General features: G+C 37.3%; 1 protein-coding gene across 3 annotated transcripts in view; it reads right to left on the bottom strand.

The window, feature by feature from the left end:
- Positions 1 to 2,613: 2,613 nt before the first annotated feature.
- LOC113116291 (FH1/FH2 domain-containing protein 3-like) overlaps positions 2,614 to 20,396 on the bottom strand; it is a 153,874-nt gene continuing 136,091 nt past the window's right edge. For 2 of the 3 annotated variants that reach the window (XM_026284365.1, XM_026284367.1), the window contains 12 exons: positions 18,330 to 18,824; positions 16,471 to 17,375; positions 12,943 to 13,101; positions 11,601 to 11,783; positions 10,523 to 10,642; positions 8,651 to 8,812; positions 7,993 to 8,183; positions 7,544 to 7,736; positions 5,771 to 5,794; positions 4,854 to 5,034; positions 4,587 to 4,748; positions 2,614 to 3,718 (listed from right to left, as the gene is read on the bottom strand). In XM_026284365.1, the coding sequence (XP_026140150.1) occupies positions 3,636 to 3,718; positions 4,587 to 4,748; positions 4,854 to 5,034; positions 5,771 to 5,794; positions 7,544 to 7,736; positions 7,993 to 8,183; positions 8,651 to 8,812; positions 10,523 to 10,642; positions 11,601 to 11,783; positions 12,943 to 13,101; positions 16,471 to 17,375; positions 18,330 to 18,824 (2,858 nt within the window). In that variant the 3' untranslated portion in view covers positions 2,614 to 3,635. The remainder of the gene's footprint in view (positions 3,719 to 4,586; positions 4,749 to 4,853; positions 5,035 to 5,770; positions 5,795 to 7,543; positions 7,737 to 7,992; positions 8,184 to 8,650; positions 8,813 to 10,522; positions 10,643 to 11,600; positions 11,784 to 12,942; positions 13,102 to 16,470; positions 17,376 to 18,329; positions 18,825 to 20,396) is intronic. The other variant, XM_026284366.1, reaches the window with a different exon arrangement.

Below are 20,396 nucleotides of genomic sequence, written 5' to 3'. Positions count from 1 at the left end.
AAACTCTTAAAATACTCCCTCGTAATTGCACATTTACATCCGATTTTGGCTACGTTTAGACTACTGCTATTTTTTGCTATGGTTACGTCTGTTGTTTACACTACTCTGCCATTTTCCACCCTCGAAAACATAGTATTTTGCAAACGCGGCAGGCTCTGCTTTAGTTTGAAAATTCCGGGGTTGTGTTTCAGTGTAAACGGACTAAAGCGGAGACTTTTGAAAATTCGCTCAGTCTGCATATCCTTGATGACCATGTAAACAATAAAATCATGCTCGTTGTACAGTCCGTGTGCATTTAATGTATTTAATACACAAGTTTCACAGTTTGTATTTCATTGTATTACTGAAATAAATGAACTTTTTCCATTCTAATTTATTGAGATGCACCTGTATATGGAAGGAGATCATTTCTGAAATGAACTGAAAACTTGTGTAGATGAGGATATTTTTACATTGTTAAATTAAAATTCACTGGTGTAAACAGGGCCTTATCTGATATGATCATACCTCCCAGCTATAACCTTTTTTTGTAATATAAACTTTACGTCTCGCGTTTGTTAATCTGTTTTTCCTTGCACTGACATTTTATCAAACTTTTACATTTTTTATTGCTTGTAATTCTTGTAAATTGTAAATTTACAATTACAAGAAACTCAATCTCACAGTGCTACTTTATACTTCACAAATGTGACTCCTCTCTAAGTTGTGACTGTATTTCAAGTTCATATCAAGGAACTTTAAGGGATACTCCACCCCAAAATGAAACGTTTTTCATTAATCACTTTACCACCATGTCGTTCCAAACCCATAAAAGCTTTGTTCACCTTCAGAACACAATTTAAGATATTTTGGATGAAAACGGGGAGGCTTGTGACTGTTCCATTGACTGCTAAGTACATTACACTGTCAAGGTCCAAAAAGTACAAAAGTATGAAAGACATCGTCAGAAATAGTCCATCTGAGTGATGAGAATACTTTTTGTATGGGAAGAAAACAAAAATAACGACTTTATTCAACAATTTTCTCCTCTGTGTCCCTCCACATCACTAGCGCTTTTTGGAGAATATCCACTGGCCGCAAGCATCTTACACTCTTCTGTATCAGCTGTGACACAATGCTTTCTATGTGTATTTTGATTTGAATGAAAACAGCACATCCTAGAGCGCGGCTGACACAGAATAGTGTACGCTGATTGCCTACAGGAAAATTTTCCAAAATGGCGCTTTTTGGGCCATGTATCTTTTAATTTTTCCCAGAATAATTTAGTTCAACAGAATCATGTTTTCAACTAAAAACCAATAACCGTTACCAAGAAAGAAAGAGTCCAACTCAGAGTTCTGGGTGTTGCTGTAAAAGCTTTTTATTGCAAAGTACAGTAAATGCTTTTCCTTTTGGAATTTAGAAGTCAGATTTTCACATTCTCAATCTTTTTTTGTCTTCTTCTTTTCAAAACCAACTTTTTATGGCACTTGAAGCAGTGGGTGAAACTCTGTATGCGAGTGCAATAATATCAAAGGCCATTTGAGCAGGGCTGATAGGTGCATGACAATGTTTCAAGTCTGTGCTGCGTAAACACATGAAACAAAATCTACGTTCACAGGGTATCGAGACGTCACAGGCTCTATCCATTTAGCCACAAAATAAAGACACTGCCTGCTGAAATCGTTATTGTTTGAATCCATGCATGGCTTATTTTCTCTTAAATTAGAATTTTCACAGAATAACACTGCTTGTGACCTATAATACACTATTTTATACAAAACACAAACAAAACATGAACACAACAAAAAATAAAAACGTTGAAGTGACATTTACACAATTGTACAGCATATGTCTCATGTTTAGCCTCTAAATCAACGTTCTACTTTTCACGTATCTAATCTCTTATCCACATAATACTCAGAGTAAAAATCTGAGGGGAAAAAGGTGAAAAAAGTCTCTATAATACTAAATTTTCCAATTCCTTTCGAAATTGCATGCTACACATAAGGTGCTGAATGGCGATTACTATTATTGACAGTGGACGTGTCTCTAGTAAATCTGTTAAATCCCACAGCCCCCTCAAAAAAATAAAAAAAATAAAGATGATTGATCAAATTTATTGCAGTGAGAAAAAAAAAAAAACTTAAAGATCGAATTGACTTTAATTACTACTCCTTTGTAACATTCGGTAATTTACTCTGTCCAAATCAATATGACTGTTATGGGTCTGTAGAAATGCTCGATATTTTGAAGAATTATTATGAAGCTCTTTTCCCTACATCCATGGACTTTTAACTATTATTACGAAAAAAGCAACAAAACATGTAGTCCATATGACTTGTGGGCTATTATTTTAAGTCATAATATAATGTTCTGTGGCAAACAGAACAAGTTTTTATTCACCGATCACTAAAATGTTAACTTTTAACTCACAACTTGATCAAAATATTCAATTTATATCCCAAATATCCAGATTAGTTCAGAATGATAATATAATAACAGAACTGTAAGTTTTTGTGTCAACTATAAATCCTTTAAACTGCCCTAAAATCTTTCCCTTTTCCTTCCTTTCCTGACCAAATAATCAAATTCTAAAAAAAAAAAAAAAAAAAAAAACCCAAGGCACTCATTTTTATAATGCAATCTTTGTTTTTTTTAACCAAGTACGGCTAGAAGTCTTTTCATTTAAATGGGTGATTGCCTACTTGTCCATGTTGCAAGTTATGAAATGAATGCATTACTATAGAGATAACGTATGAGGAAATAACACAGCTGGAGGGAAAAGAGAAAGATGACTTTCTAGTTACTTTGCATCTGTCTGCAAAGTAATTTGATCATCTGTTAAGCAGGTTTCGATCACACAAGGAGACTTCAGCAGAAATTAAAGAACCTTAACTCTTGCTCAACCTCAAACTATCTGAAAGTAATTGGACATGTAACATAAGAAGCCCTGCTTTTTTTTAAAAGCAGGCAAAACAAACACGTTTTACCACAGCAGTGACCCAGAGAATAATCTCTGCTGATTTACATGAGATATGAATGCTGAAGGTGCTACTATCAATGCCATCTGAATTCAAACAAACAGCCAGTACAAACAGAAATGGTGAGAGGGCATCCAGTCATCTTCAAACACAGTTCTTTGGGATCATTCTGAAGGCCACAGCGGTAAGAGACGGACATTTGTCTCTGTACTGGAGAACTGGACAATCAGCATTCTGCAGGCTGTGTGTGTGAGTTTGAGCGAGCATCTATAAATGTTGTGCAATAGGAAGTTGAACTGCAACTGTGCTTGTTCTCTTTCAAAAATGCATTAAAATGAATGTTTGCAATATCATTAATAGTCTGCAAGAACAGTGAACATGCACCTGAGTGGTTTCAGTGATGCTCTTAGACCACCTTGGGACAAAATGCATAAGCTAGTAAATGGAGTACGGTCTGACTACACGTCCCAGGATAAGTGAAGTATATTGGGTTAGTGATTATAGTCCCTTTCACCTGTGAGAATACAAATAGTCCACAGCAATAACTGCTGTAAAACACAAACCCAGAAACATGCACCTGCTCCAGAGGAAAGCGAACTCGAGCTAAAGTGACCTGTTCCAGCACATTTGTGTTTGGATGTGTGTGTGCCGAGACCCTGAGCGGACGCTGTCTCACACTTGCATCTCAGAGCTGCTGGCCAATCCCAGTGCCTGCGCCTCCTCTGGCGTAAGACCGTTCTTCAGTGTTCTTCTTACTGTAGAGAAAACGAAGGGCCAATTTTAGTATAGGGACAAATTCTCAGTATATACGCAAAAAAAATCAACTTCACTTCATTTGTAGGAGATTTTTGAGTTTTCACAACTTTTTGTTGTATAAACTGAAAACGAAGTTTTCCTAAAAAGGATATGAATGAAGAACTGTTCAGAAAATGCATGACACAAACATACTAGAGAGAAGAGAGAGAGAATTTTAAATATTCAAACTATTTTTTTTATTATAGTATTATCATCCTATCAACATATCATCATTATCTGTTTTCAAAACAAGAAGGGTAATTACATAAAATATATATGTTTTTCGTTTAAAGTCCATTTATTGTTTACATTTTAATTTAAAACATCCAAATAGCTCTAAAACTGTAATTATTTATAAAGATTCATAAAACTATTAATTACTACAGTATATATTATAGACTATCATTTTTTTTTTTTTACTAATTATTTTATTCAGCAAGGATGTCTAAAATTGACCAAAAGGCAACATTTATAATGTTACAAAGATAAATTATGTTGTTTTGAATTTTCTATATATCAAAGAATCCTGAAAATAATAATAATTATATATATATATATATTTATTTATTTATTTATTAAACACGATGACTGTTTTCAACAATGATGGTAATAAGAAATGTTTCTTAAGCACCAAATCAGCATAATAGAATTACTTCTGATGGATCATGTGACACTGAAGAATATGAAATATATATATATATATATATATATATATATATATAGCAATATTTCCATTTTACTGTATTTTGTTCAAATACATTATTTATTTCTTAAATCAGATACCCTTTGAAGGGATTAGGGCAGTCATGTGTGGTTCCGCAGACTCACAGGATTTGCGGTTGGCTCTGGAGCGTCTCCTCTCACGGGGCTGTGTGCACTGACTGGGGCCCTGAGTGGCTGATTTCACAATGCGTTCCATGATCTCATCCGCTGTATCATTTGTGCAATTAGAAGTGTCTTCATTTGCAGCAGACAAAAGTGCCGTATGGCCTGGAAATGAGACATGAGAAGGAGAGAACTGGTTTCAATATTTTTGTGCCGACTACAGCTACTGCAAATCAGCATCTGAATTCCTGAACATATGAATGAATATACCTCGAGTGGCTCGAGTCCGTGTGCGGAGGCCGGGGAGTACAGAGGACGGAGTGTCGCCGCCCTGCAGGCTGGTGCGCAGTACTGCAGTCATCTGCTCATGTTCAGCGACGTCCTCCGTGTAGCCCAAACCCTGCAGCTGACTCTCCTGACCCTCCAGAGGAGATCCTGCAAACTTCCCACTCTGAGGACAGAAAAATTAAAGAAATGATTTCATCATAAATAAAAATTACACTAAGTAGGAGTAGTTGCAGTTGTATGCTTACTTTGTTTAATTGTGCGAAACATTAGTTTATAGTTTTCCATATTATTTACATTTAGTCATTTAGCAGAGGCATTTATCCAAGTGACAGAGGACAACAGAAGTAATCAAAAAGAGCAACAATATGTAAGTGCAAACGACAAGTCTCGGTTAGCCTAACGCAGTACACATGGCAAGGTATTTATTTGAATTGTATTTTCTTACTATTAGTTTCACTTCAGACAAATATGTTTTATTTTTTATTTTTTTCAATATATTTTTAAAAGTAATCTTACCATACATAAAAAAAATGCATATCACCCCAAAAACAATTTCATTCATAGTGGCTTAGTATATTATTCACACATTAGTCATTTGTTAGTGCATCAAGACTTAAGTCAGTGTCACATAATCAGTGATACATCAATTATAGTTTAGAATTATTAATTGCATTTATAGTAGTTTAACATGCTCTTATCTTCTGTCCAAATCCACATGGAGGAACGCAATGAAATGCAAAGAAATGAATGGATATTGATCACTGAATCACTTACGGCCTCTAGATACAGTAAAACTTGCATATTTTCTGGTAATGCATACAGGTCAGTGAAGTCACAAAAAATAAAACATGAAACCCATCCATGCACAAGGGTAGAAAAGCACACCGATACACGCATACCTCATCGTCCTCTTCCTCATCACTCTACAGAGAAGAAATTAAAGAAGTCACAGCAGGAAATGTTGGGTTGAAAAACGTTTTTGGCATTTGGTTTCACACTTCAAGGTTTCGAAAACAAATTCCAAAATGTACTATCCTGAACTTCATACTCTTTAGTTGTTGTTGTTTTTTCAATCGGCCAAAACTGTCCAGGTATTATATTACCCCAAATTTAAATAATAATAAAAGCAGCTATCAAGTTATTTTTGTCTTCACAAGTACATTCGAATGACCATAAAATAAAACATATATACTGTATATGCACACACTAAATGGTAAATTATGTATACATCATGGCAATATTTATGCAATGTATTATTATTATTATTATTATTATTATTACTATGCAAAGATTTTGGGATAAAATGTGACCTAAATGTTTTTTTGCTGATTTATATATTTAAATGATATAAAAAATGATTGAAAAAAACTATAATTTAAAAATTTAAATTACAAAAATGCATTACAATAATGAGAAGTGTGTGTGTGTGGGGGGGGGGGGGGTTTGCTTAACTGCCAATAAACAATGTCACAATGCAAAAATATTAGTTTACTTTATGTAGAATATGACTACTTTCCCCCTCCTTTGCTTCTATTTTAAAATGACTTGTGCACACTGTAGTAAGATTCATCATATTACTGCATGTGTTAAAAAACAACAACAACAAAAAAACCTTTAACATGAGCACACAGTTACAAGGTGTTCTCAGAACGAGGTTTCAGAAATGTGTAAACACACATCTCGTTTCTACATAATCCACTTGGGCTCATTGTTTTCCAGCAACATGTGGAACTGAACTTCGTCCTTTACCTCAGTTCTGCCTCTACAGAGCCAGAGCATGCATTTAGCACTCCTACAGGGACATCCAAAGGTTTGGATTTTCACACAGAGATTGAATTAGACACCCCTCTTAGACTGAGGAAGACCCCCGCCAAGCATAACATGCCATGAAGGGCTATCCTGGCCATGACATCCCCCATGAGAGGCATTAAATTGGCCTCCTGGAGTAACAAATAGCCAGGGCAAGTCCAGAGCTGCAAAAACCCATGACAATAGACTGCTTGGTTTACAGTGTTCAATTATTGTCATACAAGTCCTGAGCGTTTTGTGCCCATTCTGAGCACCCTGTGGCAGACTAAGAGAAACTGATCATACACAGGATAAGAATCAGACCTCACTGGTCTCAAGCGTGAACGAGACACTGGAAACAACTGAAAGAATAATGTCTCCCTCTTGTGGTGCAAAGATGAAGCACAGAAACTAAGCAGCTTGTTCACTCAGGAAACTAGAGGAAAAACAAGCTGAGAACTGAGGGCTTTTTCTGTACAATAATTATAGGACAAAAATGTTAAGAAAATAGAAGAGTTTTCAAACCAAATAGTTAAACATTTAAGACCCCAAAGTACAAGATATTAGTTAAAATGAGAATAAAGGCATAGTTATTCTATTCTATATTCTATTTTTTATAATAATCCACTGTCATCTGTTGTATCGATGGTGTTATTAGCAGAAATATCTGAAGTATACTTCCAATAAATATGGAAGTCAATGGCTACCATCTGTTTGGTTTTCTTCAGAATATCTTCTTTTGTGTTTAAGAAGAATTAAATTCATACAGGTTTGGAACAACACGAGGGTGAGTAAATTATGACAGAATTACATATTTTGGGAGGAGCTATCTGTATAAACGGATCCTTGTATGGAAATCTTGTGCTGCAAATGTTCACACTCACCTCTGTGATCATTTTGCCCCGGGTCTTGTTCCTCTCGCGGTGATTGGCTCGTTTCTGTTTCTGCTGCAGCACTCGCTCTCGGGTGGTGCGGTACTCAAGTGCAAATTCACTCAGAATCTTACTGAAGCGGTGGATGCTCACCTCTCGTATCGCATAAGGTGGGTGGCCCAGGAACAGCAGGAATGAGTGAAACCTGTAGATCAAACACACAGACTTTCAATTTCCCTGACCTTCAGGCATCTCGACAACACCACAGCACAGAGAGAAAAACACTGATGTTTTGGCATACAGATCATCTGAACAACAAAAAACACCAAATCCAATCCACATTTTTGCAAGCCACATTCATAGGTGGTTTGAAATCGAATAAAAAGCTGATTAAAAAAGATTCTCATAGACTGTGCATGAAAAACAAATCAGATTTGTGCAGATAGCTTTAAAGGTCACACCTGTTTATGATGCGGCGATGCACAATTTTAAGGATGATAATTCTCTCAGCACAGTCTTTAAGGAAGTCTGACATGCGCTGCTTAAGGGCTGGTTTTATTTCGTGTTTGGCGATGACCTTCAGGTGGTCCCAGGATGCTTTGCAGCGGCGCTCCATCTGACATAGGTTATCCTGCAGCTGGTCGAAGTCAACCTGAAGAAGAGGTGATCAACAAAGGCATCTCATGATTGGTCCGTTCACTTCAAAAGCAATGCTTTTGGTAACAACACATGGAATTGTGAAGCCTTGATTTCTTCTTTTGTACACGGCACACTGCCATTGTTTCTACACTGGGGTCCAAACGTCTGAGATGATACTGCAAATATGGGATTTAATATTGAATTTAAATCTGGAAATAAGCTGAAAGTTCTGATTTAAAACAAAGAAATGTAATAAAGATCAAATAAGATTCTGCACTATTTCTAGGTCACTGATCGAATAAGCGCATCTGTGAGCTGAACATATGACTACAAAAGGTCAGGTGTTTCTTTCAATGAAGAACAATTTTATTTTCTATACCATATTAAATATAATGAAAGGCCCAAATCTACAATTTTTTTTTTTAAACGTCAAAAGTCCAATAAAATCAAAGGTGATGGTGCTGTGGTACTTAAGCTAACCTTAGCAGAGCGAGTGATGGCTCCAATCTCAGAGTAGAGGTCTGAACTCTCTGGAAACTTCTCCACGACGATGGAGCAGACGTGATGCAGTAGAGACTGTTTGTGAACGGTGTCCTTCACCTCAGGAACTTTCTCTAGGTAACTCAGCTCAAAGCCTTTAGCCTGGAAACAATCACATCAATAAAAAGACCATAAATAAAGACACACATTATCACTTATAATGATGACATATTGCTTGTTTGTTTTTAGGAAGACATATATGTATACATTTTTTAAGCAATTCTAATTTTTTTTTTTCTAAATAATTACTTGATGTGCCTATTAATTAAAGGTGCAGTGTGTAGATTTTAGCGGCATCTAGCGGTGAGTTATTACAGCTTAATCGATGTTATTGCTAATGTTAATGTACTTGTTCATCATTTTGTCAGTGATTTAATCGCAAGATCAACATAGTGACGAAATGCGCTCTGTAGAGCAGTTTGTCAGTTTAGGGCTACTGTAGAAACATGATGGAGACTTCCGTGTAAGGGGACCCGCGGTGTATGTAGAGAAAAATAGCTCAATCTAAGGTAATAAAAACATAACGGCTCATTGAGTAAGGTCTTTACACAACTCTGAAAACATAGTTATGTATATTATATTGCATTTCTGTTAATAGATTGTTGTAAATATTAAACATTGCACCTTAAATCTAATTGCACATACTTTTTTGGCTGAGAAACTACCCTTTAAAAGATCATTTGTAATTTAGATCATTTAAAAATCATTAAACCATGGATCCATTCAGTTACAAAACACTGCTTTTTAACAAAACTATTTTGTTGATTATAACAGACAGTATTTAACACAATATTAACTTTTTTGAAAAATTCATATTTGAATTTATATAACTGCATTATAATAGGCTACATGTGTAAATTTTTTAACCAATTCACACCAAATTAGCACATTAATCATGCTATAATAAATAAATAATAAATGTATTTTAGAATGTTTTTTTGAAAATGAAATGAATAGTATTTTGCCTTTTACTATGTGCTTTTTATGTATTTATTTTGCGTGTGATAATTATAATGTTTTATAATAATTACATATAGATGCAAAATATTGCTTTGCACATTGTGACTTCTGGAATTTTATACATTTTTCTGTTTATACACTTCAGAGTGATAGCTATGCTACTATACATTTCATATTTACTGAAAAACAGGTATCACTTAATTGCTTTAAATATGTGCAGTAAATTTGCCACAGTTGGTCTCTGGGGATAAAAAGGGGCAAAAAAACAAAAAGTGTAATGTGTGCTGGAATAGAATGGAATTTTTATATCAGATAAATTTTAATGTGTAAATACGCAGCTCTGATGTGGAAAATCACATGCACCTTGAGAGCATTAGTCACTCTGGATCTGGTCCATCATCAAATCATTTCCTAAAAAAAGGCCTCATTTTGACATTATTCTGATGTAGTTTTGTTGATTAGCATCAGTTGCATTAAGATAAAAGTGCTTTGAACGTGCGCACAGTCTATGTGCAGCTCCCATGGTGATTCTGACCAATGCTTCATTAACATATGATTAACAGAATCTCAATCCTGTCTGCAAGTCTGCGAGGCACGACAGAGCTGGGAAAGGAGAAATCCCCACGGATGGGACATGACTCTCACTGGCTTTGTTCTGCTGCCCACTCTCAATGGTTTACGGTAACAAAAGAAATTTCATGCCAAACTCACCACCTTATCAGATTTATCTCCATCAGCCTTTTTAACATTATTAAGATCTAAGCGAATACAGCGGACAGACATAAAGAAAGACAGATTGAGATGGAGAGATAAGGGGTTGAAAGAAGAGCTGTAGTATTCCCTGTCACTTACATTGGTCCCATTGAGAAAGTTGCCAATAGCTAGCAGAGTTGAAAGGATGCAGCGCAGCGTCTTATTCTTTTCTAATTGGTCCATGCCCTCCTTCAGGTCCTGTAGTGGCTCTGCTACTTCCTGAGAAAGAGAAAAATAATGGGTTTGAAATAAAGTGCCTCTGGGAAAAAAAATTGCAGGCCGGTGGTTTTGCTTCAAGATCTGCTGATGCAACAATAAAGAAATGGTTCATCTTATAATAAATAAATTACTCAAAAAGCCCAAACATTGTTCTAACAACAACAAAACATCGGAATGTGTTATATATTAATGCTAATAAACTGATATGTAATAAATACAGAATTACTTCGAAAGGAATACTTTTTAATATGTTTATTCTACAAGGACACATCAAATTGAGCAAGAGTGACAGCAAAGACATCACATTATAATAGCATATTTATAATATCAACAAAAATCCTGGGAAAAGTATGATGGTCTCCAGGAAATTAAGCAGCACAAATGTTTTAAACCTTGAAAATAATAAGAAATGTTTCCTGAGCACCAAATCAGCATATTAGAATCATTTCTAAAGGATAATGTAACAATGAACACTGGAGAAATGGCGGCTGAAAATTCAGCTTGGACAGAAGCAGAAATAAATTACATTTTAAAATGTAATATTTCACATTATTAGTTTTCACTGTATCTTTAATCAAACAAATGCAGCATTGCTCAGTATGAGACACTTCTTTTAAAAAAACAAGTATGCCTGCCCCAAACCTTTATGTGTATTAATGCAGTTTTGTTCTTTTTTTAAGAAAAGGTAAATAAACTCATGTTTCATGGTTTTTGAAGAAAAGGACATATACAGTATGTCTGATCCAAATTATACATGGTTATATTAGTTAATTGCATTTTATTAATTACATTTAACATTGATTTCTTTCTGCTATCCATCAGAACAGACCCGCCACCACAATTTTGGGCCACAGCCTACTAGTGCTGACAATATAGTAAAGGATAGGTCAAAAACAATTGACTTGAAACCACTATTACGTCATTTAATTTAAGTGTGGTAACAGAACATGAGGCCGACCTTCTCTAAAGCGTCATAGTCCATCTTAAAGGCCCAAAGCTGCAAGCGGGCGGACAGCTCACTGATGGAGGACAGAATGAGGAGGAACTGCTCTGCGCTGCCCAGCGGAGTATCGGGGTTCGCCAGCTGGGCCTCCTGAATCTTCTGCGTCTCCTCCTCCGAAGGAATCATTGTCAGGATTTTCTACGAAAGAACATGAAACCCAGCAGGGAGTATTAGTATTACTGTCAGAAACCATTGTATATGAGGATTCACCCCTAAAGGCCTTCGCTCCATCAATCATGTGAGCGCTAATAATAATAACAACACCTGGAAAGACACAAAAATGTGGGAAATGATGACTATTTCATTGCTATTTCATCTGCTAAGGGCATATCCCGCTATTGCACAATTGAATAATTGAATAAAAATGTAATTTCTCCTGACCAGAACAAAATTTCTGATAAAATCTTGAGAAAAATAAATTGCGGTTGTCTGTGAGAATATAACGCTCTCTGTAGAGACATAAAGGGTGGAGAGTAACACTGTAATCCATTTTTCCCATGACGAAAGATAAAAAATTACAGATTTTATGAGAAAATGGGAGCTCCATTATTCACATGTTGATATTGAGACATTTACCTCAGATCTGTATCATGGGCTCTAACAGCATAAATGAAGCATTTTTCTAACCTTTAATCTTTGAGATGAATTATATGGCTGCTGCCAAAACTGTTTCAGTTTTTGCAGGAAATCCACATAATATTTAGAGTCGCCGGCCAAACCAACTTGCTAAACATTAGCTTTAAGGGTAAAATCTATTGGTTTTGCAGAAATCCAAAGTAAATGTACATGCACTCAGGGCAAAGAGGTCGAGTTATTTTGGACACGAGCTTTGACTCAAGGCTTTTGGTTTGCCAACTCGACTTCAGTCTGAATGTCTCTGTCTTGTTGAACACAGTTGTAGAAAACCCATGTATTTTGCTAAAAATATGCTTTCATGTAGCAGTGTGGGGATGATCATAAATGCCTGAATGATTGATGTAACGAGAAAAAGAAAGAGAAAGAGAAAGAAAGAGAGCGAAAGTGAACCGTAGAGGGGTTCAAGGAATATGTGACTCACGTGGACTTAAAACAAGGTTGGTATTAAGTACAGATGTGTTTTCTGCATGGTAACCTGTCTGGCATTCTGAGGATTAAAGTGTAACCATGCATTGTACTAGCTTTATAACTAAAATGTATGTATTTAGTTTTACTGTAGCTTTTCTTAATAATTTCATTATGTCGAATTTGCTACATTAATTGCGGTTGATTTGGCATAATTTGCGAAACAGAATGTGATTTTAAACCGGTGCAGCATTACCTCTATGCCCTCTTTGCTCAAGGCGTACTCATCAAAGTTGAGGATGGCTGTTTTGATGGTACGAGGAGGCGGCAGGACCGTCAGGCCAATGTTGATGGCGTTACTTCTTTTGGAATCCAGAACGATGATCTCCTGACGCTTCCCATCTGCTGCCGTTTTCTGAAATCAGGTATATAAACAGATCATCAGAGTTATTCATAGTGACTGTACTTTGAGTGGTTAAGACTTCACGAGACAAAATAGAACTGTATTCAGACAAAATGCATTTGCAAAAAAAAAAAAAAAAAAAAAAAAAAAAACTTTGCCCAGTGAATTTCTATTCTAACAATGTCAAATGTTTCACACACATGCATCACAGGAAAATCTTAAGATTTTAATGATTTTTATACTAGATCTCAATTCATATGTTTTGAAGGACAATATTTTGTGCTAAAAATGTGCCATATAAAAACTTTTTTTTTTTTTTTTGAAGTCCTAATATCATGTCTAACATTTTACACATAAGCTAAGTAATGTTATCTTTATGACACAAATAAATAATATCATTACACATGTTGCCTAAGTTGAAAAAGTGTTTAGATAAAACAGTTACTTATGGTTCTTGGATCTGATTTGCTGAGAAGTCTTGCCAGCCATGAGATATTTTATGAGATTTATTTTACGGGTTTGAATCACTCCACTTACACCAAACCCACTATCATTTTACAAATGCTACATTTGTTTGTTTCACAGAATGAATTTCTAAGAGTTTTTAGGAAAGACTGTAGTTGTGTAAACTTCAAATATGTAGGTGGCTCCTATTGAAAATTAGCTTTTGACGTTTTTGAAAAGGATGCATTAATCTGATCAAATAACTCCTTTAACAATCATATCACAGTTTACGCAAAATTTTTATAACTTTAATAATAATAAAATAAAAGTTTGTAGTTCCCAAAACAAGCATGCTTAGCCTACCACGATACACATCTTTTCTCCCACACCTAAAATTAAATACGTATACGTCTGTTCTTACTCTCACGCTGGCCACTGAGCTGAACAGGAAAGGCATTTCTTTAATGTGGATAATTACCCAAAAAATGGCTTCCTGAGATATGAACACAAAACCAGGATATATTTAATGTTTTTTTGCCAAAAAGGCACGCAAGCACCTGAGGGCTATTTTGGGACTTTGATGGAGAATATTTTTGTGAGGAGCAGAGCCATGATGGTACTCCATCTGTTGCCAAAGAGGGGGAGTGGAGGAGCTCAGAGGAAAAAGGGAGGGAGGATGGGTTGAAAATGAAAAACAGCTGGAAAAGGTTGCTCAGAGCAGTGAGGAGAGGAAACCCCATGCAGGCCACATTTCTGAGACACCATCTTAGAGCAAACAAGTCAAATAATGTGATAGATCTTCATTTAAGAACATCAATTCATCTCCAACACTTAAAACCTGTGATGGTGAAGATCAGTGTTCATTTTGTCAGGCCAGGAATTTATCTCTGTACATAAAAAGGAATGTACATGAAAGAATACAATTAACTTTGTTTTACAATAACTTGAATGACAGTGTAGTTCATGTTTCAGTATATAGCACACATGCAAACACATTTTGTAACAGGCTGTACTGATTAGGTTAAGAATGTTTAAGCCAAGCTATGACTTGTGAACTGACTTTGTTTTGAGTGGCAGCCGGATTTATGGATCCCAGAAAGCACATTTGATGAAGCTTTTAGGTAATACAAGGAATCCATCATAGCCAATTAACCAACCTATTATCATTTTGACCTACATTCTGCAGCTCTTTTTTAAACGCGTGCAATCATGTCATAAGAAAGAGCTGTGCAGGCTGCAAATGGGCAATGGAAGGTGTCAGAATTTATACCATGTGTTACAGAAGAAAGGCCCAGAAAAGATAAAAGTAGCTTCCTAGCAGCTATAGCTTGTGTTGCTGATACAAGCCAGGTAAAACCAAAGTGTAAGTTTGAGATGAATTAGTGTAAGTTTCTTCCATTTTAGTGAATATTAACAACATTTTTAGTTGTGTTCAACCAACTCTCTATGTTTCTTGTACAGAACAACCTCCTGGACAGCAACCAATCTGGCTTCAAAAGCGGCAACTCAACTGAGACTGCCCTGCTCTCGGTTACTGAAGCCCTGCGACTGGCAAGAGTAGCTTCCAAATCCTCAGTAATCGTCTTGCTGGATATGTCTGCTGTTTTTTACACAGTTAATCACCAGATTCTACTGTCCACCCTCAGAAAGATGGGCAACTCTGGAACCGCACTCATGTGGTTCAAGTCCTACTGTACCTCTCAGATAGATCTTTCAGGGTGTCTTGGAGGGGTGAGGTTTCTAAGTCACAACTTCTAGCTACTGGGGTTCCTCAAGGCTCAGTGCTTGGACCACCTCTCTTCTCCATTTACATGACTTCATTAGGATCTGTCATTCAGAAGCATGGCTTTTCCTATCATTGCTATGCTGATGACACTCAACTGTACTTCTCATTCCAACCATACAGCTGGGTTCATCAACCATAATTCGTTCCAGGACTGCCAGAAACCTAGGAGTTGTGATCGATCTTCAGTTATGCTTCACAGACCATATTGCTACAATGACCCTGTCCTACAGATTTGCCTTGCAACAATAGGAAGATTAGACCCTTCCTGTCAGAGCAAGCCACCCAACTTATTGTCCAAGCTCTTGTTCTCTCTAGACTGGACTATTGTAATGCCCTCCCGGCGGGCCTTCCTGCATGTACTATCAAGCCTCTGCAACTGATCCAGAATGCAGCAGTAAGGGTTGTCTTCAATGAGCCCAAAAAAACGTTATTCCTCTCCTCATCAGGTTACACTGGCTACCAGTAGCCGCTCGCATCAAATTCAAGGTACTGATGCTTGCCTACAAGAAGACCACTGGCACGGCACCAATATACCTAAACTCACTAGTTCAAACTTATGCGCCCGAGAAGCTTGCATTCTGCAAGTGAACAACGCCTTGTGGTGCCATCCCAAAGAGGTTCAAAATCCAAATCGGCAGCCAAATATTTTTATAAAACATGGGACGGAAACCACTAATATTGAAATTTAAACTTGTTTACTTTTTTAGAGAAAGAAAATTCAGGGCTATCCAAACTCAGTCCTGGAAAGTCACTGTCCTGCAGAGTTTAGCTCCAACTTGCCTCAACACACCTGCCTGTAAGTTTCTAGTATGCCTAGTAAGACCGCGATTAGTTGGTTCAGGTTTGTGTAATTAGGGTTAGGAGCTAAACTCTGCTGGATAGTAGCCCTCCAGGAGCAGGATTGGACACCATGGCATAGTGTTACCTTTACATCCCATTTTAACTAAGACCATCCAAATGGCTAGTGCAACCCTACCCTGCTCTACACTTATGGATAAATCTGGATCTACCACTAACTATAATGACACTGATGAGGAAATAATTTGTGTAATATTAAGTAAACAAAAAATCTTGAGTATAATTACAACAAAAAAGCAGACTTGATTACAAACGTTTGGAAGAGATACTGAAAAGAGGTCATTTAACAGTACCTTTGTAACTGGGAGCTCCTTGGATTTTGTCTCAAAGAGGTTTTCCAACTTGGCTGTGTCCAGTTTTACTGGATCAAGTTTAGACCACAGTGACTCCCTGCATCTCTTGTGGTCGCTGTACTGCCAGTCTATAGGTCTGACCTCATTCCAAAACAGCCGGATGGTCTTCTTCTTCTTCTGGAAGAGAGGAGACTCTCCTCGACTAAGCTGAGGAGATCCGAGATGTGGGGGAGGTACTGAAAAAGGTGGTGGAGGGGGCATCATCATGCCAGGGATAGGGGGAGGTGGGGGGCATCCAAATAAAGGTGGTGGGGGTGGAAGACCGGGCAAGCAGGGAGGCGGGGGAGGAGGTGGTGTGTGGTCACTTGACCCGATCACATTGCCAACATCCAAAATGTCTACATCATCCTCCTCTCCTAAGTCCGTAAAGTCCAGCTCTTTAATACGTAGTTCCCGTGGTGTGGCCATCAGTTGGTCCCATATGTGGTCTGACTCCTTTTTAGGGGGTGTTGGTGAAGGAGCCGGCAGAGGTTTTCCCTGTGCTTGCTGCTTTTCCTTCCCAGAATGCTCCAACTCATGAGGCGATACCAGTCCTTTCACCAAATCTCCAAATTTCTCAGCCACAGCCCTTACGCTTCCCTGGTTATCCAGATGCTCCACTTCCAGTTTCTTCATGTTGTCATCACAAGCTTGCCGTCGTGCTTCCAGGGTGGAGATGCGACAAGCAAGGCTGGTAACAGAGGAATCCTGACCTGGACACTCTTTCTCATTCTCCTTTTCTTTCTCATCTTCCTCTGCCTTCTTGTTTTGAGCATAAAGCATGTCCAACATGAAGTGTTTGCTGTTAAGAACTTTGTTGCATGGATCGTTCACATCCGCTGTATTCATACACTCTGCCCACCGGCCTAAGAGTACAAATTCAGAACAAGTTTCAACAATTTGTACAATTTCTATCAGAGTCTATCTATTTGCATGTTGTAACCTGGCACTGATAAAGGAAAAACAGAAATGCTGAAACTGAAATGGATTTTCACTGCTAAAAAAAATTTGTCTTACAATAAAAATGTGCAGCCACTTTCCAAAACTTATTGTAACACCTGCACATGACGAGTAATCTAGGGAACTATATTTTGTATCATTTCATCTGCCAATGATGGGTAAACTGGGAAAATAACCTTAAACTGGTAACAGAAGTAGCCATAAATATTTCTTTCTGACCATGAAACTGTTTGCATTATTATTATTTTAAAAACAGATATATAATTTGATGTTTGGCAAACCAATGTGAATAAAAACACCAGCTGGCTGTTAAATTTACTAACTGTAACATAAAACATGTGACTCTTCTAACTTTTACAACATTTTGACCATCATAGGTTTATCTAGGATGATTTTCTCCCAGAACTCCATTTCCACATATGTGAAATAATCCTCGCAAAATATCAAGGCACGAAATCAAAAATGCGAGGACAGTCACTATTGGTCTGCACCTTGTGCAAGGAAAATTCTTACATTTTATTTTGAAAGTCCACTTTAGACATTCTGACAAACTAAAAGTAACTTTGCAACTACATATCAACATATAACATATACATATAAGTCTCATTAATATGCAACTACATGTTATATAATACATGATTATAGTGTATTGTTAGTTTAGGGTTAGTAGAAAAAGTAATTAGAATGTTTTTGGAGGACCAGAAATAAAATAAAATATAAAATAAAATAAAGTTTCATGCTGGATGAGAAATACTTGGCAGAAAGAAATGTTTACTATAAACCCCCTGGTGAATGTTAGACCCTCTGTGTTGCACTCACTCACAGAATTTGTGTATGTGTTGTGTATGTGTTGTTCTCACCTGAGTCACTGTCACTGACATGCTTCGCTTCTCGTTCTTCTCTCTCCAGAGTGCTGCTGGCTGAGGAGATGCTGGAGGCAGAGCAGTTATCTTTCTCATTCAGTTCCTCATTCTGCCTCTCTTTCTCACTCAGGACGGCACTCTCCTCTACATCCCTCTCTGACATCTGCTCTCTCACACACTCTTCTGTACCCATTTGATTAGTCTCTTCCTCAAAGTTTCCTTCTGCCTCTTCTTTCTTTTCATCTTTCATTCCCCTCACTACCAGTTCTTCACACTCTTTGGCTTCAGCTTCCTTTGCTTTCTCCACTGTCTCAGGTCTCTCTGGCTCAGAGTTTGTTGGAGACAGAGAGAGCGTAATGTCTGATGGTTCCACAGGTCTCTGTTCCTCTGGTTTGGAAGGCGAGAGCAGCGCAGATGCTGAGGCAGAGGGAGGCTCTGAGGAAGGCCACGCAACTGCTGCCTGCACAGGATGGCTTGTTTCAGACTCAGTTCCTGAGGGGGGAGGAAAGATTGGCTTGGTACACATTCCAGATAAGAAGCCCAACTTCCATGGAACTACTAATGAAACAAGGCCATTTTAAAATAAACTTGTGATGAAGAAACTTCCATCCAGTGACAATGCTAAAGGCCTTACAAGTTATACTAAACCATGTCCTGATATAAAGACCACAACAAAATGTTCTCTGGCCTGTGTTGACATAATTCCTATAGAAACAGGACGTTTGAGAGGGATATAAAGGAAGCTAATCTGCATTTTTTAAATTGGCAGTAGGTTTTAGCTATGTGAAGATACTTGCTAGACACGTAAAGCGCATTTATAGGGAGAGAGATTCTTGGTGTAGAGAGCATCAATATATTTCTGTAATGACAGAGGGATCAGAATGGTAATTTAAATAACAATGTTAATGTGTTTGGTCTTGGATAGATCTGTTATGCTGTTGCTGCTGCGGCAGAGCAAGAATTGAGACTTGCTACTGGCAACATATCCACAAAATGCTGCTGTGAGCATGTAAGAAATACTGCTACTGTACATATAACATATACAAAATAACCCCCATATAGCATACACAAATCACCCCATAGCAGATCTATGCAGGTGGAGCTGGGGAAGGTACTGTAGAGGGTTTCTGAAGCGCACTGTAACTGCTACAGCAAGAACTAGCCAAGTATTTCAATGTTAAACAGCAAGCTTTTGGCTGCGGATACAAAAACAACCAATCAGCTGTGCCATCTGATAATGACGTCATTATGTCAGATTGAGTTTGACCTATTGGACTGCGCCATCTTTGTGTGTGTGTGTGTGTTTAATTGTTTGTTTTTGAACACATTGGTTGAGTTAGTGATTCAGTAAAAAAATTTGCTTTCCAACTAAATTAATATTACTTTAAAGACCAAAAATCTGCTTAAGGAAGAGTGCACAAACTTTGCATGCATACAATGCATGCACCCATCAGCCCTCAAGTGCACTCTGCACATCCACATTCCCCTCTCCCTGTGTCTGTGTTACGGTAACCCCCATAACATTACCACATATACTCCTCCACATTCAGAAAAGCAAATAAATACAGGAAATGTGATCCTGCAGGTGAATGGGTAAAAACAAAACAAAATTCCACATTGACCATACTATCAAACATTTTACACAGGAAAAATATGAAAGCTGAATGACTGAGGGCTGTTAACTGTAAATGTTATTATGTAAAAATGTTATGGATATAGTATACAATATATTACACTTTAATTATGAAAATATAATGTTGATATACTGCTGAAATCTCACACACACACACAAACCTTTTCTCTTTATAATAAGTATTTTTTCTTATTTTTTCCTAGTTAATCTGTCCTGTATTTCCAATTTATACTCTGGGAGGAGCTCAGACCTCTGAAACCACAGTCAGATCCCCACTGCTATCCTTTTACACACGGCTGGTCATGCTTTCATTCACTGACCAGTGTGTGACCAAAGCTCTAGCCTTCAGAAACCACATGAATGTGATATAACTAGTGCCTCACTGAATGGACAACCTCAAGCCATTCCATTCAATTATTATGTCACGGCTG

The sequence above is a fragment of the Carassius auratus genome, chromosome 16 (assembly GCF_003368295.1).
Source record: "Carassius auratus strain Wakin chromosome 16, ASM336829v1, whole genome shotgun sequence".
In the NCBI taxonomy this organism is placed as follows: Eukaryota; Metazoa; Chordata; class Actinopteri; order Cypriniformes; family Cyprinidae; genus Carassius; species Carassius auratus.
This window is presented reverse-complemented; position numbering and strand designations above follow the sequence as displayed.